General features: G+C 43.6%; 2 protein-coding genes across 6 annotated transcripts in view; one reads left to right on the top strand and one right to left on the bottom strand.

Annotated features, from left to right (window-relative positions):
- The window catches only part of lztfl1 (leucine zipper transcription factor-like 1), a 55,194-nt gene extending 45,843 nt beyond the window's left edge, over nt 1-9,351 (bottom strand). For 3 of the 4 annotated variants that reach the window (XM_052016207.1, XM_052016208.1, XM_052016211.1), the window contains exon 1: nt 9,294-9,351. In XM_052016207.1, coding sequence (XP_051872167.1) covers nt 9,294-9,314 — 21 coding nt within the window. In that variant the 5' untranslated portion in view covers nt 9,315-9,351. Of the gene's footprint in view, nt 1-4,451; nt 4,587-9,293 lie in introns of those variants that run through there. The other variant, XM_052016209.1, reaches the window with a different exon arrangement.
- A 278-nt stretch (nt 9,352-9,629) lies between these two features.
- Nucleotides 9,630-20,421, top strand: part of cdv3 (carnitine deficiency-associated gene expressed in ventricle 3) — a 34,140-nt gene continuing 23,348 nt past the window's right edge. Inside the window, exons 1-2 of one of the 2 annotated variants that reach the window (XM_052016004.1) lie at nt 9,630-10,073; nt 17,742-17,818. In XM_052016004.1, the coding sequence (XP_051871964.1) occupies nt 9,732-10,073; nt 17,742-17,818 (419 nt within the window). In that variant the 5' untranslated portion in view covers nt 9,630-9,731. The remainder of the gene's footprint in view (nt 10,074-17,741; nt 17,819-20,421) is intronic. The other variant, XM_052016003.1, reaches the window with a different exon arrangement.

Genomic DNA, 20,421 nt, shown 5'->3' with positions numbered 1-20,421 from the left:
TGTGGCCACATCTGCAGTAAGTGTTGGTTACTTGAGGAACTTGAGTTCAAAATTAATGACCTGAAATCTGAGCTTCAAACACTGACACATCAGGGATGGGGAAGAGTTACCTGGATGTTGTTTCAGGAGGCAGTCACACCCATTAGGTTAACTGCTTCAAATTTGGTCTGTGGTGAGGGACAAGAGGGTGTGATTGTGAGTGAAACTTGTAGGGGGAACCCAAGAGGTGGTGCTGGAGGAGCCTCAGCCCTTGAGTTTGTCTAATAGGTCTGAGATGCTTGCTCTGTGTGGGTGGGACTGGGGGCTTTAGGAAGGATGAGCAACCAAACTGTAGCTCAGGGAGCCATTCAAGAAGGGGAGAAAAGAAATGTAGTTGTAATTGGGGATAGTATAGTTGGGGGAATATCTCAGTTCTCTATTGTAAGGATTAAGAATCCTTAAGGCTGTTGTCTGCCTGGGTTTGGCACATCTCATCTGACCTACAGAGGAATTTAGAGTGGGAGGGGAAAGATCCAGTTGTTGTGGTCCATGTGGTAGGTAGAACAAGGAAAGAGCAACTAGGAACTAAATTTAAAAAGCAGAATGAAAAAAAGTAATCTCTGGATTGCTACCTGAGCTATGTGCAAATTGGTGCATGGTTAATAAGATCAGAAATGTGTGGCTCAAAGATTGATGTGGGAGAAGTGGGTTTGAATTTGTGGGACATTAACACCAGTATTGGGGAGAGGGAGCTGTTCTGATGGGATGGGCTCCACCTAAACCATGCTGGGACCAGGGTCCTGGTGAATCACCTAACTGGGCTGTGGATAGGGCTTTAAACTAAATTGTAGGAGGGGTAGGTTCAACAGATTGGAAAAGTGTGGATAAAGTAAAAAGGAAAGTGGGCAGGAGAGGTTACTGAAGTCTCCAGAATAAAGTTTAGAAAAGGATAAGAATTTAACTTCAGGCAACATGGAGAAAAATTTGAGAAGGGGGTGATGAGTACAGGACTGAAGGAGTTATTTGAATGCGTGCAGTATATGGAACAAGGTAGATGAGCTTATTAGTGCAGTTAGAAATTGGCGGGTATGACATAGGCATCAGTTGTGGCTGAAAGAAGATAGCAGTTGGGAGCTAAACATCCAAGGATATACATACTATCAAAGACAAAGGTGGGCAGAGGAGGTGGGGTGACTCTGGTTAATCAAATCCTCAGCAAGAAGTGACATAGGATGAAAAGATGTAGAATCCTTGTGGGTAGAGTTAAGAAACTAAGGAGGAAAAATTCCCTGATGTGAATTGTATACAAGCCTCTGAATGATATGGGGTACAAATTAGAACAGGAGATAAAGGCCTGTAAGAAGGGCAATGTTACTATGGTCATGGGGACTTCAATATGCATGCAGACTGGGAAAATCAGGTTGGTATTGGATCCCAAGAGAAGGAATTTGTAGAATGCCTCATGGTTTTTTAGAGCAGCTTGTGGCCCATACCACTAGGGAAAAGGCAATTCTGGATTTGGTGTTGTGCAATGAACCAGATTTGATTAAGGAACTTAAAGTAAAGGAATGCTTGGGAGACAGTGATCAGCTCCTGTCAGTTTGAGGGAGAAGATAAAATTAGATGCATCAATATTACAGTTGAGTAAAGGTAACTACAGAGGCATGAGAGGAGCTGGCCAAAGTTGACTGGAAGGGGACCCCAGCAGGGATAGTAGTAGAGCAGGAATTTTTTGGAAGACTTTTTGGGAGTAATTTGGAAGATGCAGGATCACTTCATCCCAAGAAGAAGCACCCTAGAGGGAGGATGAGGGAAGTCAAAGTGCAAAAGAGGGCATACAATATTGCAAAAATCAGTGGAAAGCTAGAGTATTGGGAAGCTTTTAAAAACCAACAGAAGGTAACTAAAGCAATAAGGGGAGAAAAGATGAAATATGAAGGCAAACTAGCCAATAATAGGAAGATACCAAAAGTTTTTCAGATCTATAAAGAGTAAAAGCAAGAGTGGACATCAGACTTGGAAAATGATGCCAGAGAAAAAAATGGGGAACAAAAATAGCAGACAATGTGTTTGAGTCAGTTTTCACTGGAAGACACCAGCAATGTACCAGAAATTAGAGTTGGGGCAGAAGTGAGTGTAGTTGCTATTAAGGAGATGCTGCTTGGGAAGCTGAAAGGCCTGAAGATGGATAAGTCACCTGGACCAGATGGACTACACCCCAGGGTTCTGAAAGAGGTAGCTGAAGAGATTGTGGAGGTATTAGTAATGATCTTTCAAGGTTCCAGAGGATTGGAAAATCACAAATCTCATTCCACTCTAAGAAAGGGAGGCAAAAAAACAGGAAATTATAGATGGGTTAGCCTGACTTCAGTGGTTAGTAAGATGTTAGAGACCATTATTAAGGATGAGGTTTTGGGGTACTTGGAAACATGATTAAAATAGGCTGAAGTCAGCATGTTTTCCTTAAGGGGAGATCTTGCTTGACAAATCAGCTGGAATTCTTTGAGGAAGTAACAAGCAGGATAGACAAAGGAGTCAGTGGATGTTGTTTACTTGAATTTTCAGAAGGCCTTTGACAAGGTGCTGTGCATGGTATTACAGGAAAAGTACGAGCATGGATAGAAGATTGGCTGACTGTCAGAAGGCAGTGGAAATGAAGGAGGCCTCTTCTGATTGGCTGCCAGTGACTAGTGTTCTGCAGGGGTCTGTTGGGTCCACTACTCTTCACATGATGTTAATGATCTGGATGGCAGAATTGATGGCTTTGTGGCCAAATTTGCAGATGATACAAAGATAGGTGGTGGGGCAGGTAGTATTGAGGAAATGGTCTTCAGAAGGACTTGCACAGGTTGGGGAAAATGGGCAGAGTGGCAGATAGAACACAGTGTAGGGAAGTGTATTGTCATACACTTTGGTAGAAGGAATAAAGGTGGTGTTTTCTAATGGAGTGAATCCAGAAATTGGAGGTGCAAAGGGACTTGGGAGTCCTAGTGGAAGATTCCCTAAAGGTTAACTTGCAGGTTGAGTTGGTAGTAAGGAAAGCAAATGCAATGTTAGCATTCATTTCAAGAAGACTAGAATATAAAAGAAAGGATGTAATACTGAGGTTTTAAGGCATTGGTCAGACCACATTTGGAGTATTGTGAGCAGTTTTAGGCCCCATGTCTAAAGAAGGATGTGCTGGCACTGGAGAGGTTCAGAGGAGGTTTGAGAATGATCCTGGGGATGAAAGGGTTAACACGAGTGATGGTTCTGGGCCTGTACTTGCCGGAGTTTAGAAGAATATTTGGGGGGGGGGGGGGGGGAAGAAGAGAATCTCTTTGAAACCTACCAAATATTAAAAGGCCTGAATAGAGTGGACATGTTTCCAGTAGTGAGAGTCTAGGACCACAGGGCACAGCCTCCATAAAAGGATGTCCCTTTGGAACTGAGGGAGAATTTCTTTAGCCAGAGGGTGATGAATCTGGAATTAATTACCACAAATGGCTGTGGAGGCCAAGTCATTGGGTATATTTAAAGTAGAGGTTAATAGGTTCTCTATTAGTAGGGGTGTCAAAAGTTATAGGGAGAAGGCAGGAGAATGGGGTTGAGAGGGGAAAAATAGATCAGCCATGATCGAATGGTGAAGCATACTTGATGGACTGAATGGCCTAATTCTGCTCCTATGTCTTGTGGTCTTGCTGCAAAAAGTGCTGTCACATTTAATAAGGATAAGGGATTCACAAGGTTGTGGTAACATTAGCATGGTGATCCACCTTCAATATTAACTTGGTGTTTTTTCTCTTCACAGATTAGGTAGTGTCTAAGTATTTCCAGTAACTACTGTGTTCTGCATCTCAGTTCCAACACTTCTCCGCCCAACAGCCTCATTCAACTTCCTCAATTTACACTCCACCAGACAGATCAACTGAGATTAATAAGCATTCATTACCCAGACAGCATTTATGGCACCTGGACAATCTTGGTCCCCATCCTTGTTTGTTCCACTCCTTTGCCCATGCAACTTAAAACACTTGTCCCCTTATTTTCACAATCCTGAAGAAAAGTGGTGGACCCAACTTCCAGCTCCATGGATGCTGTCTGGCCCACTGAATAAGTATCTCCAGTACTTCGTTTTTATTTTCAAGTTTCCTGCATCTGCAACTTGGTTTTTGCAACACAGTCCCAGGTATTTTTAAGCACCAAATCCTGTACTGACACTGCTCTCCCCATGAATACCAACTCCTAGCAGAAACAGCATTCCAAATCTGTTTCCCGATGTGTTCAACGACGTAAATTGAAGTAAATCACACAGGCGTCTGCCACTCGTCAACTGGGGTGGAAGCAAGCCCAATGCCCAAAGCCCAGTTAGTGGCCGACCCCCATTACAGGCCCCTCACACCAGCCCGAGACCCTCGGCACCAGTTCAGGGACCCTGCGGCCGTTCAAAAGCTCCGGTCGCCGTGGACGCAGCGCAGTCGCCCCGCGCCTACCATGTCGGATTCGGATAACGCGGCCCCCCGACTCCCGCTGCTCCTCGCCCGCCGACGGCGCCGCACAAATCCGCCGCTCAGCCAGCCTGAGGCCCGACAGACTCATCACCACGGCAACGGCGCACGTCAGCTGCGCACGTGGCATCGGCGCCCTCCAATCACGACCACCCCCATCCCCCCGAGTCCGGTGCTGGCAAATGGGGCAACTGGTCAATGGCACTGGGTGAGTGAAGGGGCCGAAGGGTGTCTTGCTCTAACTCTATTTTGATTTGCTTCCGATTCCCGGCAGTTTCTTTCGCTTCTGCAACTCTGCAAACCCTGGGACGCAGGCTCATGCTTCCAGGGGCTTGTCTGCGGTGGGGGCCCCTTCATTCATCCAGTGAGTGGACCACCTCGGAGACGCAAGAAACTGCAGATGCTGGAATCTGGACCGATGCAGGGGTTCGACCTGAAACGTCGACAATTCCATTCCCCCACAGATGCTGCTCGACCAGCTGAGTTCCTCCAGCAGACTGAATGTAGCAACAAACAATCTCATTTATTATAGTTAGGGCTCAACCATCTTCAAGAAATGTGACTACAAGAACGACAGGTGTGTTCTGTTCTCTGGGGAAATCATTTCAAGAGTCCTCCTCTGCCATCGCCTACCAGTAGCTGACGAATTGTTCCCTGAGTCACTGTGAATGCTGTCCACCAAAGAGGCACAATGGATAAGCTCTTAACTGTGCACTAACTCCAAGAGCAGTACAGGTCAAAAGCTTGAAAACGCACACCAGCAGCTCAGACAGCTTCTACCAGTATTTCACATTCCAGCATCTGCAGTCCCTTGCATCTCCAAGGTTGTAAATGTCTGAAGTTCCTCTTGGCCAAGTTTTAGAATTTTAGCAGGAATACCATCTGCTTCAGATATCCCTTAATATCTCATGGGTAACAGACATCTATCACTTGTATTCCCAATGCTAGAATTCCAAACTTGGTAATAACTATACCATATCTGCTTTTCACTTGTACTTTTTTAAACTATGCACTCTATTCCTAGAATCCTCTGCATATAAAGATCAGTTCCATTTATAAATATTCAAAGTTTTCTACTAACCTGCCCCACTGCATGACACCACATACAACAACCAGCCCCCGCCCCCCAACGATAAAGTTGAGCATGAACATATCTTGCAAGCCACCTCTATGAAGGCAGACATTGATGAATTTCACCACTGCCTCAAGTGCACCACAGCAGCTGGCCATCCATTTATTCTGATTCTGTCTTCTGTGATGTCCAGTCTTCGATCTTCCCACTACTACTACCACCACCCCAAAACCATAAGCACTTGTGCATCAGCCTCTTGTGATATGTTTTTAAATGTCTAATGAAAATCCCAATCCAGTACATCTATTAACTGTTATTGGTGGAACTCAGCAGGTCAGGTAGCATCTATGGAGAGAAATAAACAGTCAATGTTTGTTTCTGGTCAAAAAACCTCCTGGTAGAGACATGAAATATCAACTGTTTATTTCTCTCCATAGGTGCTGCCTGGCCTGCTGAGTTCCTCCAGCACTCTTTGTGTATGTTGCTCTGGATTCCAGCATTGTGACATTCATTAATTCTGCTTGTTATATTATCAAAGAACTCTAACACATTTATCAAGTGTGGGTTTTTTATAAAAATTTCTTTTGTAAGACCACATTGACTTGATTGCATTAAGCTTCTCCAAGTGATACCTCTAGTACCTTCCAACAACATGTTAAGCTTTCCTTTGAACAAGGGAATCACATTTGCAGTTTTCCAATCAGCTGGCACCCTCTCAGAACTTGGTGAGTTCTTAAAGATTCTATCTCTGCAGCTGCTTTCTTTAAAATCCTTGAAGACCATTAGGTCTTAATGACTTGTCTGCCTTTAGTCCCATTAGATTTTTCCAACATTTTGTCCCTTGTGATAGGGATTGTTACAAGTTCTTCCCTCCTGTTTGAAATTACCTGTCTGTTATCATTGGGATATTTGCAGTGTCTTCCACTGAAATGTGATGCAAAGAATTGGTATAAAATTATTTGCTCTTTCCTGTTATTAATTCCCCAGTCTCACTTTCCCACACACCTTTATCTTATTTTAATACACATTCATAGAAGCTTATGCTATTTGTTTCACTGTCATACTGTCATAATGAATTTTCTCCCTGCACATTAGCTTTTTAGTCTACTGTTGGTTCCTGAAAAATTCCCAGTTGTCTGGTCTACCATAGCTTTTGTTACTTTATATGCTCTAGCTTTTGATGTAATATTTTTCTTTACCTTCATTAACCAGAGTTCATCATTTTCATTGTGTACCTTTCTGATTGGGATAAATTGCTGCTGAGTGTTATGAAATAGTTGCTTAAACATCAGCTACTGCTCATGCACTGACCTATTTGCCAAGTCCACTTTAAACAACTTCCTTCATACCATTGTAATTACCCTTATTTAAGTTGACTGATATTGTCTTTGGGGGCAGTGCCCAAGGTGATTGCCCTCAAACTGTAATTCTGCCATATTGTGGCACTAGTTTTCTTGTATCTTTTTACAAAAGAAAAATCTAAAACTGCCTGTTCAGCAGTAGATTCTTTCCCATATTACCCTGCAAAACAATCCTTGATGCATTTCACAAATCCCTCTTCCATGGCACCCTTGCCAGGTTTGATTAGTCCAATCAATATGCAGGTTAAAATTGTCCATGATGATTGTTGTTCCCTTCTTGCATGTCTTTAATATTTGCCTGTTTATGCTTTATCCTATTGTGTGGCAACACCTTGGGGGGGCCTATAGACCACTCTGACATGTCTCCTTTCCACTCCAAATTATTCCATATCATTACTATATCACTACCTGCTATTGCATTGGTACCTTCCCTGACTAATACTGTCCTATTTTTTTTCCCCCTATACTTTCAGAATATTGAATAATCTGAAATACTGAACTGCCAATCCTGGTCACCCTGCAACCACAACTCTAATAGCTTTTAAATCAAACTCATTTCTATTTTGCCATTAGCTCATCCATCTTGTTACAAATATTGCACATTTTGTTCAGATAAACTTGTAACAACTTTTACTTTGGATTCAATTTCTGCTATAATTTTGGTTATTTTCTGGACTCTTCTATCATGTTTTATTTTTATTCACCTCTTCACTATCCTGTGCCAATGATCTCTCATTTTCTTTGATTTATTAAACATCCTGTCACTAGAACCCTGGCCTCTCAACATAATTAGTTGAATGCCCTCTCTATAACCCTAGTTATGCAATTTGCCAGGTGTTGTGTGAAAAGGTTCTTTTGGAATCTCAAAGATGGAGGATAAATACTTCAATGCCTGAATACCTTGACCTACACAAGCATTGGCTCTAACACTCCCTGGAATCTAAGATGCTCCCAAACCACATGGTGGTGCACACTCTTACCAGTGGTTTCACTACTCCTGGGGCAGTTGAAAGAGGAAGGGCTGGGGAGTGCAACACTCTTATGGGGCTGGGTGGAGCCTGGCCAAGTGATTTAGACAGGCCAATGGTCAGGCAGGTTCAGGAACAAAGGTGCTCTCCAGGGCCAATCCCTATGCCCACACCGGATGGGTGGGGTGGAGCCACACCTTGATTGACAGTGGTGTCACTTCCAGTCAGAGGAGCAATGCTGTCCTCTGACCAGAGGGGTCAGTGTTGTTACTGTCACATGATAGCCATGTGCTCTCCTACTACAGGATACTTCTCCCAGCACAGTTCACATGAAGCCCTTCCCAACCAAACAGCTTTCTTTGTGAACTAATCACAAGCAGGATATGACAGCAACAGACTGCTGTTGACAGGAGATATAATAGTAGCCCTTCTGTGACTCCACCATGTACCTACTCTGCCATTCAATGAGCTAATCTTTTACTAAGTGCCACTTTGTGCTAACCATATCCCCTTAGAAAACAGAAATCCAGTCAACCATAGTTAACCATAATATAAGCTAATGAATGAAGCAAAAATTAGATTATTCCAAAGGACACTTTAACAACATATAATCTTGTGTACAAATAGAAGGTAAACAAACAAGAATAATGGAAACGTGTTGATGGGAAAGGGTGAACTCTGTCCGGCTAAACTCAGGCAACCTAACGATGAGCTCCAGTCATCTGCTTTGGTTTGGAATGAAACAGTTAGGAAAGGGATCACAAGTTATTACAGGCATAAATGTTGATACCTGCCGACAGCCTGGACTGAAGATGTGAGGGTAAAGTTCAGGGCATTTTAGATTCATCTGCAGTTGGTCAATGTGTACACAGATATTAATCATTTGTTTGTATAATAAATTTCATTCATACTTCTTAAAGGAATAAAGATGTTGAAAGCAAACTCTCAAACATGTGCTAAGAGTCTTTAGAACTCTCTTCCTCAAAGGGCAGTGGAAGCAGAGCATTTGAGTACTTCTGAGGCAGATGTGGGTAAATTCTTGATAAGTAAGGAGATGAAAGGATACCTAGACAGATGGGAATGTAGAATTGAAGTTTTAGTTAGCAATGCTTCATTCGAATTGGCGAAGAATCTTGACCCGAAACATCATCTATTTCCCTCCATAAGATGCCTTCTGACCTGCTTGAGTTCCTGCAATGCTTTGTGTGTTGCTCCAGATTCCAGCACCTACAGTATCATATCTCCTCTGAAGTTTCAATAAGATTGGCTATGATCTTATGTGGCAGAGCAGCAGCAAGGGGCCGAGTACCCTCCCCACCTGTTTCTCTCGCCCTACCCCATTCCCTTTCCCAACCCCCACCCCTGTTCCCCACTCCCTTTCTCCTCCCTAGCCCCAGCTCTGTTCTCTCTCCCCATCCCACCTCACCCGCTCCTTTTCTTTCTCCATCCTGTCTCCTCCTGCCGCAGTCACTCCTCTCTCACACACGGCCCACACCCCGTCAGCTACCCACACACGCACACACGGTCAGCTACCCCATTCCCTGTCAGTTGCCCGCCCCCACACCCCATTGGTTGTCCCCACACACATGCACTGCCCCCTATTCCCGTCAGTTGCCTCCCACATACACGCACGTCCCCCGCCGCGCTCCACGCAGCCAAACCTGATGGAAAGGACGTACCTGCCCGCCCCATTCCCTCGCCGCCGGCCGCGATTGGTTGGCTCCGAGGAGGTCTGGTTGGTCGCCGGGCCTGACAATCGGGGCGGTTTCCGGTTCCGGCGAGGGCAAGTTGGGCTGCGGCGAGGCGGCATGGGCGCGCGGACAGGACGGCAGTAGTCTCGGGCCGTCTCCTGGTAACCGCCGCCATGGCCGAGCGGGAGCACCAGAGCCTCGATGATTTCTTCGCCAAAAGAGACAAGAAGAAGAAGAAAGACAAAACCAAAGTGGCGAAGGCAGGGCCGGCCGCGCCGCCCAAAGCTGCCGTGGCGGCCGAGCCCGTGGCCTTGTCGGCCGAGCCTGCACCGGCCCCGGCCTCGGCCCCGGAGCCGGCCGTGACTGCGGCCTCGCTCACCGACCCGGCCGCGGCGTCCGCTGACGCGGCGCCGGCAACGGCCCCCGCCCCGACCGGAGTCGCCAAGAAGCCTAAGAAGGAGAAGGAGCGGATGGCGAAGGGGGAGAACCAGGACCCGCAGCAGGAGCGGCCCAGGGTGAGCAGGCCTCGCCGGCTCGTTGCACTGGAGGCCCCCGGCCTTGTGCATGGGGCACATGAGGGAATAGGGTCTTGGCACCCGAGGTGCGGTCGAGAATATCCTCCCTCGTCCCAGTGGAGGATGGATGGGGGGGCCGGTGGCGCACACGAGGGCGGAGAGGAAGAGCTTTTTGGGAGGGGGCGTTGCATGGTGGAAGGTTGAGTCATGCTTTGCATGTGTGGTGGGAAGGGGGAAAATCTTCTGGGTTGTTCGGACGGGGAGAGGAAAGGAAAGGAAGATGAAGCGGGAAGTCTGGTTAACGTGAGAGGTTGAGAGTGAAGTGGGCGATGGGGGAAGAAAAAACATGTTTCTCAAATTCTGGCCTCGCTGGTTTCCTTTGCCCTCACTGATTTCCTTTGCCCTTCCTATTGGCGATCGTACATTCATCGGTCTTAAGCGCTTCCTGTTTCTCTTAATTATCCTTAAACGCACATGTTGAGCGTTTATCTTTCATTTTGTCTGATTAGTTTGTAAGCCTCTCGGACTCAGCAGCGCTAACGTGGTTTTATGTAGCCATATTGCATTTGTTCATTTAGCCTTTAGGCTGTATTAGCTAAGTTTAATGCTGTGTATTTATGCAAACATATCTCGGCTGCATCCCTTTGTTCTGAACAGCAAAAATAATCTTAGATGGTGCAAAAGGGTTATTATAATGTTAAGTGGGATGTCTAGGTTGTGAAAACTACGTTCCTTAGGCTGAAATACTCGGGTTAGGCCGCATCTATGCAAGAGTTAAGTTAATATTCCAGGTTGAAGACCATTTGTCAGAACTGGGAAGGAGAGAAAAGAAGCTTGTTAAGCTGCAGGGAGGGTGGGGAAGTCGTTTCTTTTTATTTTCATTTTGAGTTTTTGAGGTTTTTGTGGATAGTTTTAAGCATATTGTAGTATTGCATGACACTTCTGATGTGCCTTGTAGTGGGTGAATTCTTGCAGAATAACCAGGTTCTGACCTACCCTAGTAGACACGGTATTTATGGTAAGTCTGTGCTTGTGTCAATCTCCACCCCAAAGAAAGTGTTAATGTTAGAGTGGTTACTGAAAGTAATGTGATGGAATGCAAGAGATGAAGAAGTCATTGTCAGGCATTTATGTTGTGTGAGTGACCTCTCATGAGATTGAGTGTTATTTCATGACCTGCGAATGAAATTATGAACAATCATTCTAGTTTTTGACACTGAAGGAGCTGAAGGTGGTCAAGCCTAGAGTTTTGAAGAATACTTTTAGCCTTTTCCAGGGGTTGAGGTGATTTATAATCTTCCAATGTGCTATGTACAATTTCAGTAAGTTGCCCATATATGTAAGTGGCTAACTCTTGCAACCGCACCCTTGTTCCATCTTTGGGGAAAGTAGCTGACTTCCAATTTTTTTAAACTGTCATTACTTGTCAGTGAAGTTGCTCAGTTAATGAATTATAGAATGCAGGAGGTTATTACATCTGTTGTGCCTGTTCAAGTTCTTTGAAAGAAGTAAAAACAAACTTGGGAACTCAGCAGCTCAAGCAGCATCTCTGGATGGTCCATGTGTTGCATTGAAACCTTACATTAGAGTGTAGAGAGAAGATGGCCAGTATAAAGCAGTGAGAGCAAGGGATGAAATGGGGGCTGGTAGGTGACTGGTAGAACCAGGTGAGATGCAGATGGAGCTGGGAGGGGATAGGAAGGGTAGGCCGAGGAAGAAGAAACCCAGCTGGAAAGGTATGTGGTGGGGGGCAGATGGATCCAGGTGAGGGGAGGTAATAAATTTAGGTAAGGGTGGGGGGGAGACGGAAAAGATGAACCAGGGGAGACGGAAAAGATGAACCGGGGAGAGAATTTGGGGGGGGGGGGGTGGAAGAAAGCTGTCATATTAGTTCCTGTGATGGCAGGTTTGCCATACAAGGAATAGAACATTACAGCACAGTTCAGGCCCTTTGGCCCACAATGTTGTGCCGACCTATATAGACCTACTCCGCGATCAACCTCACCCTTCTCTCCTACACAGCCCATTATCCTCCATTTTTTCTTACATCCACGTGCCTATTCTAAGAGTCTTTTAAATGTCCTTATTATATCAGCCTCTATCACCGCCCCCAGCAGTGTGTTCCAGGCACCCACCACTCTGTGCTTTTAAACAAAAAATAACCTACCTCTGACATCTCCCCTAAACTTTCCTCCATTCACCCTAAATGGATGTCCTTTGGTATTGGCCATTGCCACCCTGGGAAAAAGATGCTGGCTGTCCACTCTATCTACACCTCTCATAATCTTAATCACCTCCAAGTCGCTTCTCATCATTCGTTGCTCCAAAGTGAAAAGTTCTAGCTTGCTCAACTTTTCCTCGTAAGACATGTTCCCTTATCCAGGCAGCTTTCTGGTAAAGCTCCTCTGCACTCTCTAAAGCTTCCATATCCTCCCTATAATGAAGTGAGCAGAACTAAACAATACTCCAAGTGTGGTCTAACCAGAGATTTATAGAGCTGCAATATTACCTCGCAGCTCTTGAACTCAATCCCCCGACTAATGTAGGCCAGCACACCATACGCCTTCTTAACCACCCTATCAACTTCGCAACAACTTTGAGGGATCTATGGACTTGGACCCCAATATCCCTCTGTTCCTCCACACTGCTAAGAACCTGCAATTAACTTTGTACTCTGCCTTCAAGTTCTATCTTCCAAAGTGTATCACTTCATACTTTTCGGGATTGAACTCCATCTGCCTCTTCTGTCCAACCCTCCATCCTGTCTATATCCTGTTGTAACCTACGACAACCTTCCACACTATCCACAATACTTCCAACCTTCGTGTCATCTGCAAACTTACTAACACACCCCTCCACTTCTTCATCCAAGTCATTTGTAAAATTCACAGAGCAGGGGTCCCAGAACAGATCACTGCAGAACACCACTAGTCATCAACCTCCAGGCAGAGTACATTCCATTTATGACTACCCTCTGCCTTCTGTCGGCAAGCCAACTCTGAATCCATGCAGCCAAGTCTCCATGGATCCCATGCCTCATGACTTTATGGATGAACCTACCAAGGGAAACCTTGTCAAAAGCCTCACTAAAATCCATATACACTACATCCACAGCTCTACCTTCATCAATTTGTTTTGAGCCTAACTCAATTAAGCTCATGAGGCACGATCTGCCCCCTGAAGCCATGCTGACTATCCCTAATAAGACTATGCTTCTCCAAATGCTCATAAGTCCTGTCCCTAAGAATCCTCTAAAATAGTTTGCCCACCCTTGATGTAAGACTCACTGATCTATAATTCCCAGGATTATCCCTATTACTTTTCTTGAACCACAGAACAACATTTGCCATCCTCCAATCCTCTGGTACATTCCTGTGGCCAGGGAGGACACAAAGATCAACATTCCAGCAATCTCTTCCTGTAGTAACCTGTAGTATATCCTGTCCGGTCCCAGGGACTTACCTATCCTAATATTTTTTGGAAGCTCCAACACTACCTCTTTCTTAACCTCAACATGCTCCAGCACATTAGCCTGTTCTATGCTGACCTCACATTCATCAAGCTACCTCTCCCTGTTGAACACTGAAGCAAGGTATTCTTTGAGGACCTCCCCTACCTCCTCTGCCTCCAGGCACAGTTCCCCTTTTATCCCTGAGTGGTCTTCCCTCTCGTCATCTTCCTGTTCTTTGCATATGTGTAAAATGCCTTGGGGTTTTCCTTAATCCTACTCACCAAGGCCTTCTCATGTCCCCTTAATAGCTCTCCTAAGAACCTTCTTGAGCTTCTTCCTAGGTACCTTATAATTCTCAAGAGCCCTGCCTGATTTTTGCTTCCTAAACCTTAAGTATGCTTCCTCCTTCCTCTTGACTAAATGTTCCTCCTCTCTTGTCAACCATGTTTCCTTTACCGTACCATCCTTTCCCTGTCTCAGTAGGACAAACCTATCCAGAACCCGATGCAAGTTGTTCCTACACAACCTCCACATTTCTTCTGTGCATTTCCGGGAACATCAGTTCCCAATTTATGTTCCCAAGTTCTTGTCTAATACAGTCATAATTAGCCCTCCCCCAATTAAATACTTTCCCATATTGTCTGCTCCTATGCTTATCTATAGCTATGCTAAAGGTCAGGGAGTTTGGTCACTATCTCCAAAATGCTCACCCACCGAGAGGTCTGTTACCTAACCAGGTTCATTGCCTAGTACTAGATCCAGTATGGCCTCTCCTCTAGTTGGCCTGTCCACATAACTGTGTTAGGAATCCTTCCTGGACACATCTAACAACTTCTGCCCCATCTAAACCTTTTGCACTAAGGTGATGCCAATCAATATTAGGGAAGGTGAAGTCACCCATGACAACCCTGTTACATTTGCACTTTTCCAAAATCCGCCTATCTGCTCCTCAGTGTCCCAGTGGCTATTGGGGGTCCTATAGAATACTCAAGTAGAGTGATTGCTCCCTTCCTGTTTCTGACTTTAATCCACACTGACTCAGTAGAAGGTCCCTCCACAACATCCTCCCATTCTGCAGCTGTGATACTATCCCTGATTAGCAATGCCACTCCCTCACCCTACCCTACCCCACATCTTAATCTTCCTCCCTATTGCTTTTGAAATATCTAAACTCTGGAACATCAAGCAGCCAATCCTACCCTTGCGACAGCTAAGTCCCTGTAATGGCCAAAACATCGTAATTCCATTGTAGTAATCTCAGTTGAAAAAAATTTTTACAAGTCTTGACAAGATGGATACAGGGAGGACCTTTCCCCCAGCTGAGGAGTCGGGGGGGGGGGGGGTGGTGGTGGTGGTGGTGGTGTGGGTGGGCCAATCAGGATAGGCGATTTAGGAGTGAGATGATGAGAAATTTCTTCACTAAGGGTGGCTATCCTTCTCATTTCTCTACTCTAGTGGGCTGTAGTGATTTAGTCATTGAGTTCATTCAGTACATGGATCGGTAGATTGGAACTGGGAGATTTTGGCAAAATGCAGGAAAATGAAGCTGAGGTAATTGGTCATAATGATTTGTGGCACAGGCTCGAAGATCTGACTACTCTTTATGATGTCTATTGGTTATTATTGATACCATAATCTCTAAAATGTGCTTTGATATTGAGTGTAGTCACTCCTATCCTGCAGCTGGAATTCACCTCAACCAAAGGAACAGTGTGGACTATTTAGGTCCTTGATTTATTCTGCATTTTTAAAAAACTTTTTGCAAACATTAAGCTAATTTTTTTTGTGGTTAGCAAAAATCTTATCAGAATGTTCAGAATTGAAGAATATATGGAATCAGATCACGGGTCAGGAATCTTATTGGATGGGGCAATATGCATTGGGGGCTGAAGGAAATACTTGTATCCCTGTGCTATAGTGAAGGCTAAGATTGACGTTCAATAGGCACAGCTCCACATTTGCTTGCTGACTTACCTTGTTAGCAACACCATGTCTTACCAACTTGAAGTTTTGTCTTACCAACCTGAAGTTTTGAGAATACAGGTGATAAAATAGATGAGGAAACCAGTGAATGTGGTGTACTTGGATTTTCAATGTTTGGGCCTCAGTTAAAGTTATGTCAATGATACTAAACTAGGTGGTATTGTAAGGAGAATGCAAAGAGGCTTGGATTGAGTGAATGAATAAATACTTGGTGGGTGCAGTATAATGTAGATAAATGCAAAGTTTTTCACTTTGGTAGGAAAATATAAAGGTGGCATATTATTTAAATTATGTTGATGCACAGAGAGATTTGGATGTCCTTGGAACACCAGTCACTGCAGCTGCAGCAAGCAGTTAAGACAAATGATATGTTGGCCTTCATAGTAAGTGGATACAAGCCCAAGAGTCTTGGTGAGACCACACAAGGAGGATTGTGTGCAGTTTTGGTCTCCTTCACAATAGATATCCTAACTAGGAGTGCAATGAGGTTTGCCAGACTGGTAACTAGGATGGCAAGACTGTATGTGAGGTGTGGTTAGGTTGATTAGCTTTGTATTTACCAGAACTTTGAGTGAGAGGGGGTCTCATTCAAGTTTGCAACATTCTGATGGGGTTAGACAGACTGGCCGTGAGGAGGACCCAGCCTCTTGGATGGAGTGTCTAGAGTGTGGGTCACGGCCTTTGCAGCGCAAGAGATTTAGGACTAATGAGAAAGTGGGTGATGAATCTGTGGAGTTCACTACCATGGTGCCATAGAAGCCAAATAACTGAATCTATTTAAAATTAGATTTTTAGATGCAAAGTGTCATGGGGTATGTGGAGAGAATGGGAATGTGGCATTAAGATGGTTGATCAGCCATGATGTATTAGATGGTAGAGCAGGCTTGAAGGGCCAAATGGGTTGCTTTCTATGCATCAAGTAAGCTCTTTCTTAAAACCCATTATTGACCTGGTCCTTCACATCACCACCCTCAACTTGCCAGTAGCTTAGTATACTTTCACCACTGGCCTTTTGCAACCCCACACCATTGACAGTCATCCTTCATCGCTGACTTGGTTTCCTTTTTTTTCCCCAATCATTACATAGTAGTGCATTAGCCCATTTAATCAAAGAATGCAGAAGGTCATTATGTTCACTGTGACCTTGCAGACTTCTGAAAGAGTTATCAAATTCTGCTCTCTCCTTTTCCTCATAATACAGTTTTTGTCTTTCGAGTGTGGATATTGCAGTTCCCCTTGGAACCTCCTTTCAGACAGTGATCTGTATTATATTTATGCACCGAGTTTAAAAAAAACTAAAATCTTGTTATTTCGCTAATTATCTTAAATACTTTTTCTTGCTGCTTGTACTTTTTCTGTATTTCTTTCGAATTCCCACATGATTTGGACTGTGAACCATCTGTACTTTAAGAGGGCAATCCATTTTTCTTCCCCAGTCTCTCCATGTTGGTGGTCTCTCGCAAGTTATTATTTTAGTAAATCCTCTGTATTCTCTCTAAATCCATGACACCCCAGTACATGCAATGGCCAGAATTGACACCAAAGTAGCTGAAGCCTGTCCAGTGATTATTACAACTTTAGCATAACTTTTACATCTTATGTTACTTTTACAAAGGCTTTTGATTATCCTCCAGCTTTTCCTGAACTTCTTAAATATACCACATAATGCATGTTGCTGCTGTTCATTTTTTCCTGTCAAGATGCATTACTTCACACTGAACTTCACATTAAACATCTGACTTGTCTGCAAAGTTAACTTGCCCTTCTGAAATTTGCTTTTATCCCCTCTATTGCTACAGTTTCTGTTTTGCACCATCTGAAGACTTTGAATTCAGGAACATGGGGAATAATTTCAGAGCATTTGTATGTCCAAAAGAGTTGTGATCCCCTAGATCCAGAGTTGGCTTGAATCCACACTTCGGCTACATAAGCTAGGTGTAGGGACATGGTCACTGGAATATTTGGAATGCATTTAGCCAGATATTCGTGGTTCAATTATGAGGTTGTAGAAGAATGACCCGTGGAAAGCTGAATGGCCTTTATTTTTAATCCCAGAATTTTTTTGCTTGGGTGCTTCAGTTCACAACACAACAGAAGACACTGGCTTTCATTGGTTAATTTTTTATTTAGTTCTGTTTTCTACATTATGCCAAACCTTGAGATTTTTACAGACCATTGATTGTCTATTTATAAAATAATCAATGTGTATAAACTAATCTTTAGATTTATTACAGGAGGATGAGGAATGGAAGGAGTTTGAACAAAAGGAAGTTGATTACAGTGGTTTAAGGATCCATGCCTTACAAATCAGGTGAGCAAAGAAATTAACCATTTAGTCTTTCAGTTAAAGGAAACTTTTTCACTCAGCTTAAACCATAATTACAAGAAGTAGACAGGTGGGACTTATTTTATTTGCTTAGTGATTTATTTAGTAGCAAATTACATTTATGCCACAAATACTAAGTAATGACCACTCCAAGAGAGTCTAACCACCTTCCCTTGATGCTCAAAGGCTTTACCATCACTGAGTCCCCCATCAACATCCTAGAAGTTGCCACTGAGTAGAAACTCAATTGGGCCAACCACATGAAGTTCCTCTGCAAGAGTGGATCAGTGACTGCATGTCCTGCAGTACCTGCCTCCTGCAGCCTTTCTACTTCCTTTGATGCATAAATTAGAAGTATGATGGATCACTATCTAAGTTCATCACCACTCAATGCTTGGCACCATCCAGGACACAGCAACCTGCTTGATTGGTACTCCATCCTAAATATGCATTACCTTCATCAGCAGCGCACAGTGGTTGCTGTGTGAAAATACCTTAAACAAAAATGCACTGCAGCAGCTTGCTTTGGCTACTTTGACAGCACCTCCCACACCTGTGACCTTTACCACCCAGAGGAAGAAGGGCTTCAGAAGCATGTGAGCACCCCCACTTAGTAGGATGTTATGCAGTTATAGTTGTGAAAATTTCTTAACTGATATGGCCATAGCTTTGGCTACTATCTTAACGGTACACTGTAGCATCCATGTTTGGACTTACCTGTGTCTGACTTGGAAATGTATCCCAGTTCCTTCATTATCCTGGGACCCCATCCCACGTACCATTGCTGGTATCTTCACTAGAAGAGCTGCTGGTTCAATAAGGATGTTTACCATGGTCTCATCAAGAGCAGTTGATGATTAGTGACATGTTGATTATACCATAGACATCCAAAGCTCAGAAATGAATAAAGGAGAAAATTCATGTCAATTCATTTTATTAGTTGTAACCTGATCATATTGTGGCATGATCATTTGGCCCATTGTGCTCTTTCAGTACCATTCCCCTATTGCTTCTCTATCACTGAGTTTTTACTCCCACCTTCAAGTGTTTATCCCACACCCTAGAATATAACTCTTCAATCTACTGCAACCTTATCAGGTAGTAAATTCCATATTACAGTTTGCTGTTTTGTTTTTTATCATATTGTCTCTTGTACTTTTGCTAGTCAACTTTGAATCTCTCTCCTTTAGCTACTGATCCTCTTAATGGAAAAATATTTATTCTATCAAAGCTTTTCATAGTCTTTATAATGAATTATTTTAATGTAACTTATTTTCAAATACACCTTTCATTCAATCTTTTTATCTTTGTTGTATTAAGGAGAACACCAGCTTCCTCAGCCTTTCCATGTAACTGGAGCCAGCATCCTTGATCCGTTCTAGTAGATAACTTGTGTAGTCATCAAATCAAACCTTCTGCATTTTACCTACAGTATGGTGCCCAGAATTCCAGCTGAGTTCTAATCAGCATTATATATAGATTTACCATGCTTTTGCACTCTGCTCTTACTGGAGCCGAGCAATCCATTTTTTTTAAAGCCTTCAAACCTTGTTCTGCTTTTGCAAAAGATGAATGGAATTAAGGGATACAAGAAAGTGACAGAGATAACAGATCAGTCATGATACTGAATGGCAGGCAAAATGAGTGGAATAATGGCCTACTTTTGCTATTTCTTATGTTAAGCTGTTTGAATCATAAGAATATATTCTTCCTCCAGTCCATTCAAGGGGAATGTTGTGGTATCTAGTACAAATGAAGATGGCTTTAGGTTGAGCACCTCAACCCCAGGAAAATGCTTCAAAAATTACTTGGGATCCTGAGCCTGAACATTGTCAGCTGCCCATCATAAATTAGAAGAGGGTTTCAGTGATATCTCCATTTGCATCTCCTCACTTAGTTATATACATCTGCAGCAAGACCTGGATAACATCAAGGTGTGGGTTGAAGGTAGGAGATAGTATACTAGCCACACTGATGCCAAATAATGATCATCTCCATTAAGGGAATCTAATCACCTTCCTGTGACATTCTGTGCAATTGTAGCAAGACATCCCTACTTTTATATTCCACCACCTATATCCAATAGAGTTAAACTCTGTTTGGCTTCCTAATTACTTTCGTACCTGTTTGCTAATTTTGTGTTTTGTGCATGAGGTCGTCAAATCCCTTCGTACTGCAGCAATCTGTAATCTTTCTCCATTTAATAGACGTTCTTTTAATAGAATCCTTTCTATCCAAGCAGATAATCTTGCATTTTCTCACATTATACTCCTATATGTGAATTGTTTTCTCATTTGCTTAATGTAGAAACACAGGAGCAAGCCTAGCCATTTAGGCATCTAACTCTGCTCTGCATTTGGTGTGATGATGGCTGATCCTCTATTTCAAGTTTTTTTTCCCCTCTTGCTATACCCTTTGGTCCCTTTTGTATCTAGAAAACTATTTACCTCAAAAATATTCAGCAACTTGGCCTGCCTAGTCATCTTGTAGAGAATTCCACAGGTTCATCAAACTCAAAGTGAACTTGATGACTAAACAATACAACCCTCTGGGATAGAGAATTTCAAAGAAACACCATCTTCTGAGTG

Source organism: Pristis pectinata, chromosome 5, assembly GCF_009764475.1.
Source record: "Pristis pectinata isolate sPriPec2 chromosome 5, sPriPec2.1.pri, whole genome shotgun sequence".
Classification (NCBI taxonomy): Eukaryota; Metazoa; Chordata; class Chondrichthyes; order Rhinopristiformes; family Pristidae; genus Pristis; species Pristis pectinata.
Note: the sequence above shows the minus strand (reverse complement) of the source record. Positions and strands in the feature narration are given on the sequence as shown.